Source organism: Haliaeetus leucocephalus, unplaced genomic scaffold (genome assembly GCF_000737465.1).
Source record: "Haliaeetus leucocephalus isolate CR32 unplaced genomic scaffold, Haliaeetus_leucocephalus-4.0 Scaffold317, whole genome shotgun sequence".
NCBI classification, from domain to species: Eukaryota; Metazoa; Chordata; class Aves; order Accipitriformes; family Accipitridae; genus Haliaeetus; species Haliaeetus leucocephalus.
Genome location: NW_010972753.1, coordinates 2,041,470 through 2,061,295, shown reverse-complemented (window position 1 = coordinate 2,061,295; position 19,826 = coordinate 2,041,470). Strand labels below are relative to the sequence as shown.

The following is a 19,826-nucleotide window of genomic DNA, read 5'->3' as shown; positions in this document are numbered from 1 at the left end:
CATTGCAAGTAAGAACTTAAAAAAAAAAACATATAAGAAAATGAACTTGTGAATGTAAAACGCACTTAAGCTGGTTAGAAGTGAAAGGCTGTACAAACCTGCTAATGAAGCTGGAATCTGGAAAATCTCTTCCCAAGAAAGGACTATAAAGAAAAACTTCTAAGAGGAGGCAATCTTCAGGGTGACTTTCCAAAGAGTATTTCCTATTCTCATTGTTAGTCCGTTTTATACATTTTCTCGTGTAGAAAACAGAGGATTAGCCTCCCAGGTCAGGCTGCCATCTGTGTCCCCTGGGGCTGGGCAAGAAATTGGGACGGTAAGGCTGTGCCCAGCCCCCAGTGCCACATCGCTGCTTAAAACGAGTTTCAAAGACCAGGAGAAGGCTCCAGGAGGCTCCTTCCCAGCCTCTCCTCTCCAGGACAGGTCCACCCACAGGATTTCTGAGCTCTCCAGCAGCGTCTCTCCAACAAACCACAGCCTGCCCGGTGTCTTTCACAGCTGCTTTTCCCTGTTTGCAGAAGGAGTTTTTACACTGTCCTTAATGGCATCCAACCTCTCAGAGCTGCCCTCCCCTGCGGCAAACCAAAAGCCAGGGCTTATGAACAACAGTGTGTGGTCAAGAAACTGTAATAGGTCCTGGAGGAGACCCGGGAATCTTCTCGTAGTACATCTCCTCTGCATCCTCTTATAGGGATACTAGACGCCTGCATCTCCAGCACTGAGAGTTGAGCGAAAAGTGAAGAGAGATTTGCCCAGGTCTAAAAATCTTAGAGGAGGTCTCCTGATTTCGAAGGAGAAAGATTAATAATAATGAAGTGGTACGCCCAAGAAGTCCTCTGGTGCCTTGCTACTTGCAAGTGTGATATCAGGGTTAAGAAGGATAGATTCAATCACTGTTAAAAAGTTGCGGGCGTGTGTTTATGTGTACATACACATGTGTATGCATATTTGTATGTATGAATGTATATGACTCCGTGGATGAATAAGCAAACGCCACTAAAACCCTGATTCTCCTTTATCTCTCCCTTCCACATGGCTATCACTTCCCCACACGCTGCCTTTCGCCTCCCTCTGCCCTAGTCATCTCTCACCTGGGTTATTATAATTGTCTTCACGCCTGGTCCCCTTCCTCCCACGCTCACCCTCCCAGCCCCACCTTCTCCATCCAGCCCCCTCGATCCCACCCGCGCCGTTTCGTGCACCACGCTCCTCAGCTCCTGCCACAAATCCCTCGCGTACGTCTCCCTCCTGACACCCGAGCACTTCTTCTCGGTCGATAGAGCCAGCTGTGAAGACGACAGCCATCTCCCCAGCCAGCTGTTAGGATTGCAGCTGGCATCCAAAGCGGGTGCTGAGGACAGCAAGTTGGGGTGAAGACACCCCAACGCCTTGTCACATCCTCTGGGTACCAGTTGGGTACATCCCCTCGTCTTGGCACCAGCTGGGCCGGGTACCTCTCCCCATCCATGCCCTGAGCAATGCCTGACTCGCTCCGTGCTCCTTTTTCCCGTAAGGCAGATAACTGCTACAGAGGGAGGGACCAGAAGAGAGGACAAAGATCTTGATAACTACTCCTGCTTTGGGGGACTTTTTTCCTCTTTTTAGACTTCAAAACTGTTGAATTTCCCAAATAACTTATTTCCCCTTCGATATCCATGTTCCCCCTTGCTTTATCAAACTCCTTTGTCAAACTTCCAGCTCCTCTGTCTGTGCCCTGCTGGTGTTTCCCTGGTGCTTTGAGTAAGCCATTATTTTGATTTTCTGTTCAGTTAACTACGCTGAGGAAAGTGAGTCCAGTTTGAAATAATATTGCTGAAAAATCTGCACTGTCTGCTAAATGAATATAGCATTTTACCTTTTGGAGGTAATTTTACGAGCTAGTAACCTATCTCCTTAAACACTCATTTTCTTATTTATCTTTTTCAGTCCACAACTTGGACCATCTTATAATGTCTATCTCTAAATATAAATGCTATGCTAAAAGCTACCGAACTAGGGAAAAGAAGAAATGAAGCAAACAGAAACAAAACCCCAAGAGTAATTCTCTACTAACACAGTGCCAAGCTTCAGTGTAGACCAAAGATCTGTGGACTTCTATGAAATATAAAAGCTTAAAGAAACAAAAACAGAAAAAGAAAAGAAAGAAAAAAGAGAAGTAAAAGCATCAGAAAGCAGTAGAGTCCAATAGTTAAAATGTGGCAAGTGCAGATATTTTTTAAGGCCAGATTTGACATGCCTCAGACTGGTGGGTGGGCGTTAATGGTTATTTACAATAAATTAAATTTATTGTAAATAAATTATTAATTTGTAAAATAAAAAAAAAAATTACTGGAGGTGGCAATGACTCTCTGTGCCTTGGTACCCCTCAGCAGACACAGCAAAAGCGGACAGCGTGACACTGCTTTCAGAGCCCTTCTCCATCACCAAGCAGGTGCAAAGGCAGAATAATCTCCCAGTGGTAATCCGGGGGGATTACCCCCAGCCCCGCAGAAGGCAGAGCATATCGCTGTGCTGGCAAAGGTGAGAGACCCAAAATCAAACCGGGATCCTCCGGGCCAGGGTGTGCCTCGCGGGATGACAAGAAAAGCAAGACAAAGGTGATGAGGGGGCTGCTGTTAACTGCTCCTTGAAATAAGGTGGTAAAGGCAAGCATGAGAAAGTGTTCCACCTTGTAGTGGGCAATTGGGTAAAAACTTCATTTTTTTAAGCATGCCTATGCGACAGTTCTCAGGCCACAGCCCTTGAAGTGTACAGACAGTATTACCTGCCGATTAATTTCCTTACAGGGGCGATTTTCCCGTCGTGCCAAGAACCTACGTGCTCTGCGTTAGTGCTGCCCCGATGCTGGAGATGAGGAGGAGGCTGCTAATCACCATTGCTATGGAGAGGCAAGCGTTATTTCCCTGCTCGCATGGAAGCTGTTGGTCTGAAGAGAACACGCTGTCGCGATCTAGCCCTGGCAGCCAGGGCTGCGGGAAAGCCCGTAAAAACATCCCCTGAGATTAACCATCGCAATGTCAGAGAAAGGTGGGACAGGAAGGTAAAATTCACAATTAAAATTAAGCTATAAACAACCCCTCGAAAATATGGGGCCAAATCACAACACTCCAGTGAGGAAGAGCCTGTGCTTGTCCTGCCGACAGCCTCTACCTGCCCCACGGGCAGCACAGAGCTACCCCCGAAACAAGGTACGGTGCCGCTTGAGTAGGAATTTCTGGAGCCCTAAGGAAATACCATCACAGGAGCCAAGCAGCAGCACTGATTTCAAAGTCACTGCGAAGAAGGAGTCATTTTTAAGTAGCATGATTAGGCTAATTAAGTTCTGTTTAGGTTTTAATTTGCATTTTAAGGATTTGATTACCCACCAGTAAGAAAAGAGACTGATTCTCTCATGTATTTTATGACAGTATGTGACACAATCTGCACTCTCGTGTTTACAAATTAATAAAAATAATCTATGTAAATTAAATTATGTTTTATTCCATATCATTGCTATCAACGGCAGGTAACTAACAATGCTGATTGCTATTACTAATAATAACATTATCTCTTACTAATGGTTCCATTCTTAGAAAAATTATTTCATAAATCCCTGCCGTACCATTCCAAATTCTAACTGTGACCAAGAGACATAATCCATTTTTAATTGCGATTCAATTACCCCTTTTTTCATTAAACTAAGTTTAAGCTGCAAGCATATGACTACTGTGCATTAGAACAGGGATACCTAGCACTTACAAAAAAAATATCCGCAGGAGTTTCTGAATAAATGGGGGGTTTGCCCATAGGCTTTTTGTATCATAATACATAGCTGTGTATATAATTCTATTAAAACATAAATTGTATAAAGTAAATAATAGAAATTAAAATATTCTTAGAACATTGTGCGTGTTTCCCTTTGGTCTACTCACTCTGTTTTTGGAACTTCTTTTCTAAGCCAGTAGAAATCAGACTGGGCTGTGTATTTGCGAGTTTGCAACACGTTCCCAAAATAGTCACTTTCTGTAAACTTCAGCTGTACGGACAAAGCACAGATATTTTTAAAGCATGTCCAAGGAAACAGAAGATGACATAAAACAATCAGAACTTTTATTTTAACAAGATAACCACCTAATTTCTTAGCCATTATCAAAGCAAGTAAAATTTTCACACTTGGTAGGAAGAACAAGTATTTTGTGAGCTTAGTTAAAAAACAGTGGCTGGACAGATCTACGCAAGGGACTGGAACGTGGGAAAAGCTCTTCCCTGCGCAGAGAGGAGCTGAGGAAATCTGAAGTACCCAGGGAAGAATTGCAGACTGCACGTTCCTATGGCTGTGATTAAGACAGCCTCTTTTCCAGAAGGAAATAGGTCTACTTTTATTTTTAGAAGTGCATTTCAAAACCACTTTCAAAAACATAACAAAGCCCTCCCTTTTCAGTTTGTTTTGCATTTTATTACAAATACTTCATGCTATGTGCCCTACAAGGGTTCTGCTGCTGCTTTCTTACTGTTTCTCACATTAAATGTTTACAGACATAGGGCTCCACGCTTCCATAAGCCTCCAAATCTAACAGCAACTAACCATGCAAAAAAAAGTTAATGTTTTATAACTCCAGATGATATCCCTGTCGCCAGTTTCAAGCAATCCTAAGACTTGTGAGGGAGTTGCACTTCAGACGTAAACTACGGTTTTGCAACTGTGATTAGCAAACATTTTTCTCTAGACATTGCAACTTATCTGGACAAATAATTCCATATGCTGAGTGATAAAGTTGGTTACATCCTCCATTTCATTACACTGCCTTCACAGCACCATCGCGTCCTACTCGTTCCAGGAACAAGGACTAGGCCGGCAGAGTTGGTTCTTCAAAGTTTTCCCAAGAAATTAAGCATATGTTTAGTGTTTGTTCATGTTCCCTGGCAAAGATGACTATCACTCTTGTATTTTACCGGTTCAGGATTGAATTTGTGGTTGTACTTTGCCTGTGCTGTGACTTTCAGTAATACAATTCATCACATGCATGCCACCCTTTGGAAAATGGTAAAATCTATTATTCTTCATCATCTGCCTTCCTGCCTTAGTTAGGCTGAACAGATACTGGGTCAGGAAGGCGTCCCCCCCCAGTATCCTTGTCCAGCAGCCGGCACAGTAGGCCTATACATTGGTTATACATGATTATAAGCAACAATCATAAATAAAATTCATAGCCTGGAGAGATGAGGAGAGCCTATATAGGGCATCATAAATTGTGATATTCTGAGGAAAAACGCATTCGTATTTTTGAAGACCATTACCTTGAGGAGAAATGCTTTTGTTTTGTTTCATTTTTATAACTAAATGCAATGACAGTGTATGTTTAACCTTTAAAATCCTTAATAGCAGGAAGGTTCTTGGCACCCAGGAATATTTTACTCCCAGCAGGCCTCATGGTCATCTCGCTTAGCCACACCGGCATTGACAATTTAGACATGAGAGCTAGCATACTTAATTCAACATCTAAAAATAACCAGGCAAGCAGAACTCCAGATGCGTGCCAAACAAAAGAGGAGCTTTGATTTTAGACAGCAGCGAAACAGAGCAAAGAATGGCTGCAATATGTAAAAGAAGAAAGCTGCAAGTCTGACACTTACTGTTTTGATGTCTTCATTAATATATGTGTCATTCATTACAAACTGAGGGTAACCCACTTTTGCCATAACTGCTTTTGCCTTTGAAAAAAGAAAAAAAGAAAAAAGCGTTGGCAGATATAACCATTTCTCAGTGTGTGGCTTCCCCCCCCCGCCCATTTTATTTCCACTTTTTGCCATTATGCCTCTCTGAAGGCATCCTGATTTAACTTCAAACCAACTTGCCTACAAGGTAAACTCGGTGCCGCAAATGAGCTTCGCATCACGACGTGAGGGTCCACTTTCTGTTGTCAGATTATCACAGTGGGTCTGTTGTTGCCTGCAGAGCTTTTGCAGACTTACAGCAATGTGTTTGAGTGCAAAATCTTAACAGCTGATTTCTCCTACCTTTTTTCTGTGTTAATCAGATGGTCAAATGCCTGGTTTTACAGTGTTTTCCAAAAGACCCCAGAAAACGGCCCGTTTCGCAATAGCACAGTAGCTGGTACACATCCAACTATTACAATGGATTTGACACATGGATATGGAAGAATCTGGGTCCCAGCAAGTGCAGACTGACTGGTGTGCCTCCACTGAGGGTCACTTCCATTTATACCTAAGGATGGGTGCACACTTTTCTGAAGGACACTGTACTTTCCTAAAACCGCAGGGCTAATCTTTGTTCCGTTCTCCACTTTCACCCCTCTACTTTGCAATCTTTGCCCTCTCCCTAATGTCAGTAAAGGTGTTAAAATAAGATGCTTCACTTTTTGTTAACTTTGGGGTTTTCCCTCTTTCATTCATGACTTGGTCCCAGTGTTTATGCACAATCTGTGTAAACACTCTTGTGTGAAGTGATAGTAGCTGTAGATGAGTATTCCCATTTGGTAAATCATGCTCTAAGTATATAAACAGCCTTAATAATGTCCTCATAAAAACACAAGCAGGCCATCCAGCATCTCCGTGGAAACAACACGTTTCCAGAAGAAAAGCAGAAGGATACAAATGGATAAGTGGCATACCAAGAAGTGAAATATGACAAGTCCATAGAATAAATTAAAGCCATAGTGGACTAGGGTAGCACAAAGCTTTCACTTTGTATATTTTCAGAATGCTGAACATAATTTCTCCTTAAGCCTTTGGAATTCCCTCCACCCCTCAAAAAACGCTTTTCTGGAAATTTGGTCTTCAAACTCGGATGTCTAAACTCAAATGAATATTGCAAGATATGAAGTGCAATAAATGGATTGGCCTTGAAACCAACTGCAGCCATACCAACCCTGCATTCTGCTCTCTGCGAGCAGAGCCGGGACCTCTCTGGGGTCCACTGACCTCGATTTCCCTCTTGCTGCAGCGGGTGACTGTTCAAGGGAAGATTCCACCTCCTCCCCAATGAAATCCTTGCCCCCTTCTCCCCCTCCACAGTGTCTCAATACAACAGGGCCTCCTATAACAGTAAGAATTAGAAACATCTGTTCCACGACTGTAAGAAGGAAGCTGATGGAGGACTGCCTCCATTTAACCAAAATTATTTTGTCTGCTCTTCCACTTTTCAAGAAGAAAGGCCTCTTTGCTTCTTCAAATTCCTTCCATTTCTCAATCTCATTTCCAACCTAAAGTCATAATCCTCCATTTGTGACATCACACTTAATTGTGTTTGAGATAATTAAGATGTCACAAACAGAAGATTACAACTTCAGGTAGGAAATTAGCAGCAGGAGCAGATGATCTCTTAAGCAAGAAAGATCCTATTGTCATGCAAATATACCTAGTGATAAAAAAAAAAAAAAAAAAATCAATGGAAGACAAATGCTGAAGAGGAAATATGAAATGAGCCAAATTAACTCTTAGCAGAATTTCTTCTCAGTTTTCCAGAAGGTAGAGCAGCCTTTCAAGATATTTTAAATGCCTGGAGGGGGACAAAAAGCGGTGGGGGGGAGCACAATTCATCTGCAAGTTTGTATATAATCAAGAGCATCTATGTTTTTTTCCTGGTGGTGTTGTCAGGTCCAGCTAACTGAACTTTGCAAGGAACTGGAAAATTTTCTTTTCCATTCCCAGTGTTTTAATCCTAGTTGAAACTAGTCTAAAGAAAGCAAAGAGCAAAACTCACCAGTTTTAGTTTCTACTATGTCAGCTGCTTAAACAAGTTCAGTGATTCTCAAATGTTCTGCACGTGTTCCAGAGTACCCATCTGAATCACTTACAATAGCCTCTGTGTTGGATCTACTTAATTGAGCCCCTGAGCATTTTGATTAAAGAGATTTAATTTAAAAACTAACTTATATGATGAAGAGTAAACCCTTTAAGAACAATTTATAGTGCAACCTGCAAAAAATCAAGTGGCTTTTAAAGAAAAAGTAAGGATTAACTGTGTCAGTACAACATCATTTCACTAATGATTTAGCCAGTACAACGTTGATCAAAAATTGTTGATCTTGTTTTGGCACATAAAAGAACATTTTTGGGTTTGAGCTATATTATATCCTTTAAAAACACTCTTAATTTCTAGACTGTCTTCCAAATAAAAGCAACCAAATTCACGCCTCATTGGCTGTAAACGCAGAGGACTATGAAGCCAGCCTAGATCTAGCAGCACTTTGCTGAAAGAAGCAGAGATGGGCCCTGCCCTCAAACCCATGGCGCTAGTTGTCTGGTTGTGACCACGGTATGTCCATCTCCACTTCACCGCATGGACATTCTGGGGTCTTTGTGGAATATCTGCCACATCCACCTCAGTCTCTTCTTCCAGAGGAGCCCACTGAGAGCAGCGGCTTGGAACTGCCAGGGTTTGGCCCTATTAGACCCCACTCCTTAACCGAACATCTCTAAGGGTGAGGATGATTCCTCCAGGCTCCTTAATAGCAGGTCTAACATAGGCTACCAAATATCATAGATAATCATATAATATCATAAATAATCATATGATTAATATTTAACATTAATTTTTTATTTTAGTGACACTTAAACTCTTGTCATGGCCCTGCCGCATGAGCAAAGGAAGATGGGAAGAGTTCTCTCAACCAGACCACCCCAGGAGGGCTGGGCTCACTTGTCAGGTCACACGTACTCTTGCTTTGTGACTTTCACGATTGATGTCGTGAGATTAAGATTTCCAAGCACGAGGAAAAAATGGTCGGACACTACTGAGATATATAAAACCCTAGTAAATAACAGAGTTTGTCTCAAAGATATTTTTGAAAGTAAACTCAAAGGTAATGCTGTTCCTAGTACTTTGATGTTTTATCAATGGCTAAAGCTGTCTGTATTTTGTGAGACAGTACATGTATATAAGGGGAAAAGGTTATTTTATTGCATTTGTTACCGAAAAGTTCTTACCACAATATGTGTGGTTTAGAAGACTGAGCAAATAAGACAGACAACTATATACTACTCTGTAATGACTAAACTCAAAGGTAGACCTTACTAGCACTGTAATTCTGATGACTTCTTAAATGTTCCACCAGTCACATAGGATAACAAAAATTCAGAAAAGTACACACATTGTTACTACACCACCAAGTTACTTTGCTATTAGGAAATGTAAGTACATGTTTAAACCCCATTACAAAGCTTCTAGACTAGCTAAAATGACCAATGAACAACATCCTTTAGGAGCCTTTTTGAGAACATCTAGAGCAAGAGCTGATGGAGAGCAAACAGGTACAAGGTTGCCACATGCAATCCACGCCTCGCTATACAGGTTCTCCCAGAAAAGGGATGTGTCTCAAACTGGTTCTAATGGTGTCTATAAGTTCCCTGATGCCGCCAGTGAAGGACACGTGGCTCGGTTTCCTACAGCCAAAGCAAAACCTGTGAGCGGACATCAGAAGCCCTCGCAAGTCCCTGGGAGTCCCTCCAGCTGGGATTCCTCCCAGGGGCTCTGCAGCAGGTCCAAGCCTGTCCAGCTGAGCCCAGCACACAGCCCAGCTTATTTACACAACAGGCAAGTTAGAAAGCAGGTTTCTGAATTTCCGTTTTGGAATTCTCTTGCTTCCTCGGCTTTCTTTTCTGTTCACTTGAGTAATATTTAACAGCAGTTTGAAGACTCCTTATTCATACAGCACAGGAAAGTGGAAAACTCTTCTGTGACTGGTTTGCTCTTTGATAATGAAGTCAGTATTTTCCCCTTGATAAGATAAAAAGTATGTTTAAGAGACCAGCCTTCCAGGAGGCATGCACACACATACGGAGAAAGCAAATTAAATGTGACAAATGTACAGGAACCAGCCATGTGGTAATTGCACATGAATCCGCGGTAAACGCACCATGCACAACTTCTTATGGTTTAAAAGCTCATCTAATTCCTTTCTCTAATTTGCATATTAAATAACCACGCACACAGGAAGAAAAGGGGCAACGGGGTATTTCCCCCAGCTATCGTTATGTACTCAGCCTACCTTAGGCTGTTCGGTAAATTAAGAAAAGTCATCACCGCAGGCTCCCTCTCCTGCCACTGAAAACAAGAGGCTCTCGTAGGGGGTGACGCAGAGAAGCAGCAGGCTTTAGAGTAAATCGTGATAACTGTTTTCTATCCCAGCAGGCTCTGAGGCAGAGGACCCGGGCTGGGACTACTCCCGCCGCCACCAGTTACGCATGGAAGTTTCCCCACTGACTTCAACACAGTCGGGATTTTATCATTGGTGTCTCTTTCTGTCATGATGAGAGCGTTGTAAGTTAGTTTACTACAGAGACAAAATAATAAACGACCTTTCACTCTTGACTTAACAACTTGCCAACGTGGGAACGTGCACACACGTTTCAATGCTACAAAGCATCCCAGTTTCCAGTCTAGTCAAATTCTCACTTGACAACCAAACTTGGCACATGAACCTTCTGAGAGCCTTTTTTGCCCATCAGAGTACGCTTTGGATATTTCGTAGGCCTGCTAGCAACACCAAGTACCGACATATTGTACTTACTGTAAAAAAACCAAAACAAAACACATATCTCACCCTTGACAAAGTTTTATGAGACTGACACAGATCTGTATATCAACTTGACTCACAACAACTTTGTGGAGATCTTTTTCAAGCTTCTAAAAATATAAAAAATTAATACAATTACAGTTCACTGAAAAATTAGCATGAAATACATTCTGAAAGCTAAAATCATTCACGGCAAAGTAATGTTCCATTTAATTAAAAAGATTAATTCAGCTTTTATGTACGTGTCTGGTCTTTTCATCTTTCATTGAAAACAGATGATTCAGGAGCCATCTGGTAAAACTGCTGCATAAATATCACTGCATCTATCCAGGTTTTACTTACAGAAAAACTAGGAAAATAGAATGATGGATCTTGGTAAAACACAGAAAAGTTCCATCACAGGGCTAAAGCCCAATCCTACAGGTATCAGCAGGAAGCAACCCCCTGATTTGAGTGGGAGAGGGACTGGGCCCACCTTAATGATGTATATTATTTACTGTGCAGGGGTCACATGAAATGTCCGGGATTTGCACATCATCATCTGCAATCAAAAGCAAAGTGGCAACTCAAACACAATCACTTGGCCTGAAATGATAATTTTTCAGAGTACTTGATCTGCAGTGAACTGGCTGTAATCCACATTCCAGAATGTAGCTAATCATCAAACTATTTATTTTTAAACTTTGGCTTTAACTTTCCTCTTATACTTGCATATCACAACAATACAAACTGTGTAGACTTTTCAAGATTTTCGGAGCTAGTGTTTCATTTAATAACAACTCACATACCACCACCTCACACTGCACCATAACCCTCCGCTCCATATTTCAAGAATTGTTTTTAATGTTCTAAATTAATTGATTATGAAATGGAAAATACAGCTATTGTTCCATTCTTGTAATAGCTTGAGGACAGGGGGGTTAAAAAAAAAAAAGAAAAAGTTACTTACGTGAATAATCACACCCATCAAGTACACATAAAATTTTTGCCCGTACCCGCAGCCTCCAAAGGCGGCCTCAGCTCCTTGCCACATTTTTCTGGGACACTGCTTTGCTCACTAACATAGCAGAAATCTATCCAAGTTTTTCCCTGCCTAATTTTCCGCCAGATCAGTGAGCTGAACCACTCGCTACACAGAGGGACCCAGCAAGCGCTGGAATGAGCACAAGACAAGTGCTGGAACACATAACGTGGCAAAGTGGAGAAGGAACAGCGAAGGGGTTAGGTGTTACATCGGTTGACCTCTTCCTCTGAATCGTCTTTTGAAACCTCACTCAAAGAAAACGTCCTGATGAGAAAATATTACCTAGTACACTTAGAAATACCACGCCATACATTACCATCCTAGGAAACGGAGGGGAAAAGGGACACAAAATTTTCTAAGCAAACTGTTGGTTGGTATTATACATTCAGTCTTAATATCCACCATCTAGCAAGACAATATCATTATTACTAATCATAAAGCTGCAAGCACCTAAAAGTTTAGTAGGATTGCCATGCACAGAAGAGTCAGAAAAAACAACAATAATACATCAGAGTGCACTCTTTCCTGTCCCAAATCCCTTTTGCTTCTGGCTCTCTGGAAGACAAAGACTCAGTCATTGGTTCAAGCACTGTGATGATAATTTCACTGGAATTAAATTTTTGGTTTTAACTAATCCTGCATTAAATTTATTTATTTTTTTAGCAATAGAACAGAACTAAATCACAGAAAACATGAAAGAGTTTTACTTCTATAAAAATACAAATTCACTGTGATATTTTCACAAGCCTAACTCCTTAGTTTAATGCAGCAGTATAATTAATAGACCTACTCATATTTTCTCCTACCAGCTTGGTTCCAAACTCATTCTGCTGCCAGCTTTGCTTTAATTTTGCTAAGAAAAAGAATGCCTTTGTGCATTTTATTTTAATTCCATTTTCCATTTGTAGCCTCTGTGTGACAACTACCACGATTGCATTATTTTATACATAGAATATTATATATGACAGACATAAATGCTGTCTTTCACGAACAGAACCACAGCTCTGTAAATTAAATACATTTCTTTGTGGCACACAGCAAATATCTTCCTCTCTGATTATACGATACATAAATGCACTTATACAGCAGACCAGCACAACTGAGTACCTGGCAAAAGAGAAGCCAGAAGCAAGTGTTGTGGTCTGAAGGCACAGACCGTCATTAGGATCATGCCGGTATGTATGTGCCCCATGGTATATGCTGCTAAACTGCCTTTGCCAGGGCTCTAATAACTCATGCACCTGAGTTAAGCCTGGACACATCCTTAGCACTGTAGAAGACTGTACCTCCTCATGCCTTTATTTTCAGGCTATGCTCTATGTTTCCCAATACAACTGTCTCTTAAAACAAAAAACAAACCCCCAAAACCCCAAACACACACCCCCCAACTCAAAATTCTGTTTATCTGTCTTTCTGAAATTACATTAGGTGCCCTGACCAAACAAATTTTGCATAGAATCCTAAGGATTTGCAATGACACAAAGAGAAAAACAGCTTTGACCGGGCTTTGGCACATTAGTGAGCTGCAGAAATTATTACATTGCATTTTTTGTAGAAACCCCTTCCTGGACTCATTTCGCTGCTCACCGCCGGAGCTCCTCATCAGTCAACCCGCGCTTACAGTGCCATGCCACCTCTTGCTAGAAACACACCCACCTTGCTGCAAAATCTTTTCTTCTGTTTTTGGTTTAGCTCTGGGAAAACAGCAGGTTTAACAAAACCACTGTGCTGACAAAATAAAAGCCCCCAAGGACCCAAAAAGCCCAGTGTGCCGAAGAGATCTCGGGCATCGACCACTGGGAGCTGGGCAGCCCCAGGGACCGGGAGGGGGCAAGGAAGCTCCCTCCCCATCACAGCAGTATGGGATCTGAGTTACCACAGCATTTCTTTCGGCAGTTTTATGCAAAACTCTGAATAACCTGTTCCAGAGAGGGACAACTTCTGACCTTAGCCTCTGCTTGCATCAGTTTATATTCATTTAACATTTTCAAGGTTATCTTTGCTTCAGCAAAGGTTGCAGAGCAACTTTTTTTTTTTTTTTAATGAATAGGATGTGAAAATTCTCTTTTCATTTCTAGCCACAAGTGAGCACCAGACCCAGTCAAGATACAGCGGAGACCAGACATGGCAGAGACTTCTTCTTGCACTACTCTAAAACTGAAATGGGACAGAGGACCTGAACACAAGCATCGCTCAGCTCAGGACTTCTCTGGGGAGAAATTCCTTTTGCTTGAACAGGGACCCCGACCAGCGGTGTACCAGTAAGCATGTCACCGTCAGTTGTCCCATAATATATGGGAGGAAAGCAGATGCATACACAGACAAAAACATAGGCTGCAGAATATAGAAAAACCATATGCACGAAACACTCTATTCTCTGCTCAAGACCAAATCCCCCTCTCTTCCAAATATTTACATATTTTCATTTTAAAATACATTTTATGTACATATTTATTTTCACATTGATGGAACTCACCACTTACCCAGAAAACTGAGCGCAAGAGACCTCACAGCTCCCTCACGAACGAGGGCAGCTGAGGAAGCCTTTACCCTTAGGCATAGCGTCCTGCCTTCCGAAAGGCTACCAAATTAGCAAATTCCCGAGTCTGACGACCTCCTTGTGGCAAAGCTCCTCTAAAAGCAAACTCCAGCAATACCAGTAGCTGAAGCCATTTAAATATTTCACAGCTTTGCTTCGGGCCTCCATGACTAGTACAATACCTGAGCAAGTAGATGCCTGAGGATGCCCACGCAGGGAGTGGGTGTCCCGTACCGCAATATCTGTTACTGTTGAGCTGGGGGACCACAACGTCTTTGTAACCGTGCCTTCTACAGAAGGCAGTTTTACTTGGTAAAACAGCAAAGATAAAGAAAGTTAAAGCTGAAACTGTCCGAGGCTTCCAGGGGTGGTGGAGGACTTTCTGCCCTTTGGAAGAATTAATCTGTCTTTTAGCATACCAACGCTTTGATGCTGCATTTCTGCCACAAAAGCTTCAGATTGACCCTGGGCCCTGAGCATCTGCAGGTGTGTCCATCCATCTGTCTCCCTCTTTCCATTTGAAGCATGACATTTGTCACAAATGTTTTGATGTCACGCACCCATTCTGGCCTTATGGATTCATGGTGGAGCCTGAAAAATGACAGCTGTGAGATCAGGGTTAAATACAATTTCCTCTCCCTTCACCTGTTTTCCACTATCTGTTTGCACGGTGCTCAGGTTATTAATGGAACTGACATCCCTGCACAACTGAGTGAGCAGTAGCAGCAGCCAGATAACAAGGGAGAAGCTGACAGCAGCGATCTAACCCAGAGATAAGAGATAAGCAAACATGCCATGGCTATTAGTTTCAACTCTGGCCAATGGAGAAGAACGTCTCCTGTGGTTACCGAACAGGAAAGCCCGGTCCTCCTAAGAAGGTTAAATTAAATTCAGGATGTGAGAGAGATTACTCTTTGAGTTCAAAAATTAAAGTTTGTGATGAGAAATAAACATTTGACTTTAACAACACTTTTTTTTTTTTTTACCTGATGGAAAGTGAAGACCTATTTTTATTCAGAAGAAAGCGTGGAACACTTCTACACTAGAAGGAGAGTACCTTGCATTTTCTCTGCCTTCCAGGTGAAAAACATTACTCTAAACATTAGCATTTTCCAAACAGCTATATCAGGGATGGTGCGGGAGTGGTAGCCTCAATGTCCGGACCAAATTCCAAACTAGGTAAGTAGAGCAGACTTTTCAAATCCCCTACATCATTTCGGAGCTGCGCAGCATCTACTTCACTTGGTGCTTCCTACCAAGTTCTCTTCACATGTCCACACACACGGTAGGATAAAGATGAGTTACACCGCAAAGATAAGCTCCTGGTGATATATTTAATGCCCGCGGGAACTGTAGACATGTTGGGAAAGAGTTAAAACTTGACTCTTCTGAAGTCCAACCCACGTTTCAACTTTATCAGGAGACTTGCTCATTGCTCCTTGCAATGCAACTGCTGCAATACAGGCCAGACCTTAAATTTTTGCATCCAGAGACCACCCTCATTTCAGAAAGTTCACTTCCACAAAGGAAAAGTGTGGCCAAGGTTCAATTGGCACTAAGCAGAAGTACGCTTTCCAGTTTAGAAACAACAAGGTTGTTTCAAGAAGATCTGAAGCAAACTTTCTAGTAGAACCAGTACATTTGGAAGTCTGCAGTCACGCCATTGGCTTTTGAACAGGAATGAAGTGCCTAAAGGCAATTACAGCCTTTGGAAATTCCTTCCTCTTTTCCTAGTTCTTCTGAAGGGAGGATGGCAGCTTCTGTTAGTGCTCTGAAGCAGTCTTAACACTTTGTGAAGTTCTCCGAGATCCTCAAAACAAAGATACCAAGTCATCTTAAAAGAACCTGTAAAAGGTGTCTGGGGACCTTTGGTTTTGAAACTCCATCCCCCTCTTTTACCAAGTGTTGTTCTGCCAGCCTTGTGCTGGCCTTCATTCCAGAAAAAGCCCACTTGAGGTACAGGAGGTCCTGAGACTCACGGCTGGTTCCTCTGTCATATTTTTGCATTATTTTACATAGGATGGGTCCACAGACCCCACGAGGCACAAAAGGCATTTTTTCTTTTTGCAGAGCGCCCAGTGACCACTCTCAAGATTGGATGATTTGTCATCTTTGTGCAAAATTAGCATGGCATTAAGCAAGATTAATTTCAGCTCCTGAAGCTGTGGCGTCTGGCCTTTCTGTCTGGGTATGCCTCAGACCTTAATAAAAAGTTATTTTTCAGAACTCTGCCTAGTGCACACCCTGGACCGTCTATGTGAACGAACTCAGGAGGCTCCATACTCCCTGGTGTATTGCTGTGCCAGGGTTATACAGAAGAAGAGTCGGCAGAAGAAAAGAACAGGCAAGGGTGATTCGGTGGTTTCCCCACTACAATAATGCAGGGGGAGAAGTGACATTTTCCAGACAAGCAAAAGGAGATGCCTTCTCACACAGAGCACAGGGAGGCAGTGGAACTCACTGCCTCGCGAAGTTGCCGATGATAAAAATTGTCGTGAGTTCAAAAAGTCATTAGACAAACTCACAGCAGAAAAATAGGAATAAACGCAAAGACACCGCTTCTGGCTCTGGAAGGGACTGAGCTGCAGGCTGTCAGAGGCCAGGAGAGGATAGCGGGAACGCGTCCCTTTATGCTTGCCCTGTCCTTATGCTCGTCTCTAAACATCTGCTACTGTTTGGCCACTGTCCGAGCCAGACATTGGACCTCTGGTCTGAGCAGTGTGGCTGTCATGTTCGTAGTGAAATCACCCAAATGGGAGGAGAGAGGGACCACGGAGAACCGGGAAAGGCGGCAGGGGCTCAGCTAATGGACTGGAGAGCTGGGTACAGCCAGTAAGTTCCAGCTGAGGAGCGAATGGCTTCAGTGGGATAACCCATGGACACCTACCTCATCTAAAGTACCTATAATTTGTTAAATCGGGGCTTGTACAGATGGCTCTTGATTTCCTAAGGGCTATTGGCCTAAGTTCCACTGCGTTATCGAGGGAGGTTTGCTGCAGCTCTCTGAAGCAGCGGAACAAACCCTGTAGGCTAAACGAAGGTACCTAACACTGCCTGAGAGAGACACCTATAGCTAGGCACTGTCCTTATATCTTGCCTGTAGTCATCTCGCCTCAGCCTTCAGACTCAGGGAGCTGCAAAGAAAACAAATGTTGCGTATACGACTTCCTTAGAGAGAAATAAAGCCAAGCAGCAGGCAAGTTCAGTAGGCAAAAAATGATTGCACAGTGACCTTGGGATTTGTGCTCCATGACCTAAAGAGGTTAATAATGTTACAGAAAAATCTTATTAGAGGAAAACCAAGCTTTTTTTGGCTTACCATCCATGCTTTAAAAACAGTATTGCAAAGCAAAAAAATAACTTCCTACAACACAGGCTATTTTACAGGAGATTTGCAAACTTTCAGAGAACAGGCTTTCGTGTAAAAGTCTCTTTTTCAAACCTCCAGTTAAAGCCAAGCACAAAGGGAATTTCTGGAAGGAAAAATAGTGATTAATAAAATAATGGCTCCTGCCCAGGAAGGGGAATAATTTTACATCTCGGCGATGATCTTCCACTGAATTATCCTTTGAAGAGCAGCAGCAACAAATTACCATTTTAAAAATGAGAGCCCCGATCACACAAGTCACGCCAACGGAGTTTCAGTGGTGGGTTCTCCCCTTCCCCTGTGGCCCACCGTTCCAAAACACAGCCGTCCACACCATTTGGCTGCCGTAGCGGGCTGCAATCTGCACCTTCGTTGTGAGGGAAACAAAAGGCTCTCCTCTCTCCCCCCTCTCCTCATCTGCCATCCTTCTCAGAGGCTGCAAGGGGGCCCGGAGCTCACCAGGTGCCCGGGCAGCCGACGAGGGATTTTTTGGCACAGCTTCTGTAACTCGCAGACCACGTACGTGAAGACCGTTGCCAGACACACCCCTGGAGCTGCAGCCATTTGACTAATTTCTCTGTTATTCAAATGAGGGCAAAATTTAATGGCCCTTACAAAAGGGAGAGGCTAAAAGGGAAGAAGAGGAACGTTTTGCCTTTTTTTTTTGCTTGCTTTTTTTTTTTTTAATCAGAAACCTCCATTGAAAATTCGGGAGGTTAACAGGCATAGTTTAAGCAAATTTCAGATGATAGTCAAAATAGAGCAATAAAGCAAGGCTTGCATAAAGCAGAGGAGGAAGGACAGGGCAGAAAACAGAGAGCATCACCGCACAGAGCTGAATCCTTCTCTGGGATTCGGAGCTCCTTTGGAAGCAGCGTGAGCTCCATCCAGAGAGCTAGGCGAGAACTGCGGGTGGAGACAGAGCGACTCACCGAACCCTCGTTAAAAGCTTTCTTTGCAACACTGGCTCTCCGATGGTCTGGTTTAAATCCATGTTTCGATCACAGAAAGAGAGGAATGGAGGGAGGATAGAAGGAAATTATTAGATGTTATCTCGTTATGTTGTTTTGTTACAGAGGGAAAGTCAAACCGCAACTCCAAAGTATACAAGGGCTAAAAGGGTGATTCTCAGAAATCAAGGCTGCAAGACCATTGCTCCCTGTGTCACATGGACTAGTTGATTTGATCCTTTTAATACGGTTTGGGCTCATCAAATTAGTCGTGTCCCCTCTGAGTGACTTAAAACAAAACGGACACAAAGAGAGTCACAGACGGAGAAACATTTCAGTGATTAGATGAAGCTGACAGGCTGCCTAAAGCAAAATTCAAGTATTGATTCTACCAGAGGGCCTTTTGTAAGTCCTTCAGAGGTCGATGGCCCCTTTGATTGCAAAGCATCGGGCTGACAGCAAGGTATACAAGTTTGGCTTCAGCCAAGTGCACAAGAAAGGTGGGCATCGCTCAGAAAAGGGGCAGCAGAAAACATGCAAAACAGTGAGCACCCGAATCACGGAGAGGATTTGCAGTTAATTCTCTTTAAAGCCTGCCAAGTTATTTGCACTACAGTCTTGTCATTTAAAGATACAATCACCAGAAGGAACAGAAGAATAGTCTAAGATGTTTTTTCTAGGAAGGCTTTCCACGCTCACAGTCCAGACATCCAGATGCCACATCAACCTTATTCTTCTTTCAGGAAATGATTAAAAATTTTGTTAATGACCCAAATATGCCTGAGGTTAAAGAAAAGGCTAAGGACAAATTGAATGGATCACATGGGAGCATGCCCAGTAAACAAAAACTACCAGGTTCCTTTTCTTCCAGAGCCTTCAAAGAATTCAAGAACACAATAAGATTAAAAATACAGAGGAAAAGCAAAATATATGAATCACAGTCATTTCCATGTAGCATATGATTCTGCCATAGAACTTCAGGCAGGAGCTCTACTCTGCATTGCTGTAAGGGACAATGTGACAGCTACTGATGAAAACATAAAGACCAAGACACTCTTTACTTAACTAAAAACTTCTTTTCTTTACTTAATTGATAACAAGAATAGAATAGAATATATGAGTTGGAAGGGACCTACAATGATCATCCAGTCCAACTGCCTGACCAATTTAGGGCTGACCAAAAGTTAAAGCACGTTATTAAGGGCTTTGTCCAAATGTCTCTTAATCACTGACAGGCTTGGGGCATCGACCACCTCCCCAGGAAGCCTGTTCCAGTGTTTGACCACCCTCTCAGCAAAGAAATGCTTCCTCATGTCCAGTCTGAACCTCCCCTGGCGCAGCTTTGAACCATTCCCTCGCATCCTATCACTGGATCCCAGGGAGAAGAGCTCAGCACCTCCGTCTCCACATCCCTCCTCAGGAAGCTGCA

The 19,826-nt window shown here is 42.7% G+C and overlaps 1 protein-coding gene across 1 annotated transcript in view; it reads right to left on the bottom strand.

Moving 5' to 3' along the window:
- PHEX (phosphate regulating endopeptidase homolog, X-linked) overlaps positions 1-19,826 on the bottom strand; it is a 95,816-nt gene that overhangs the window by 27,824 nt on the left and 48,166 nt on the right. The window contains exons 13-14 of the mRNA XM_010571276.1: positions 5,614-5,691; positions 3,912-4,015 (exon numbers count right to left, since the gene is read on the bottom strand). Coding sequence (XP_010569578.1) covers positions 3,912-4,015; positions 5,614-5,691 — 182 coding nt within the window. The remainder of the gene's footprint in view (positions 1-3,911; positions 4,016-5,613; positions 5,692-19,826) is intronic.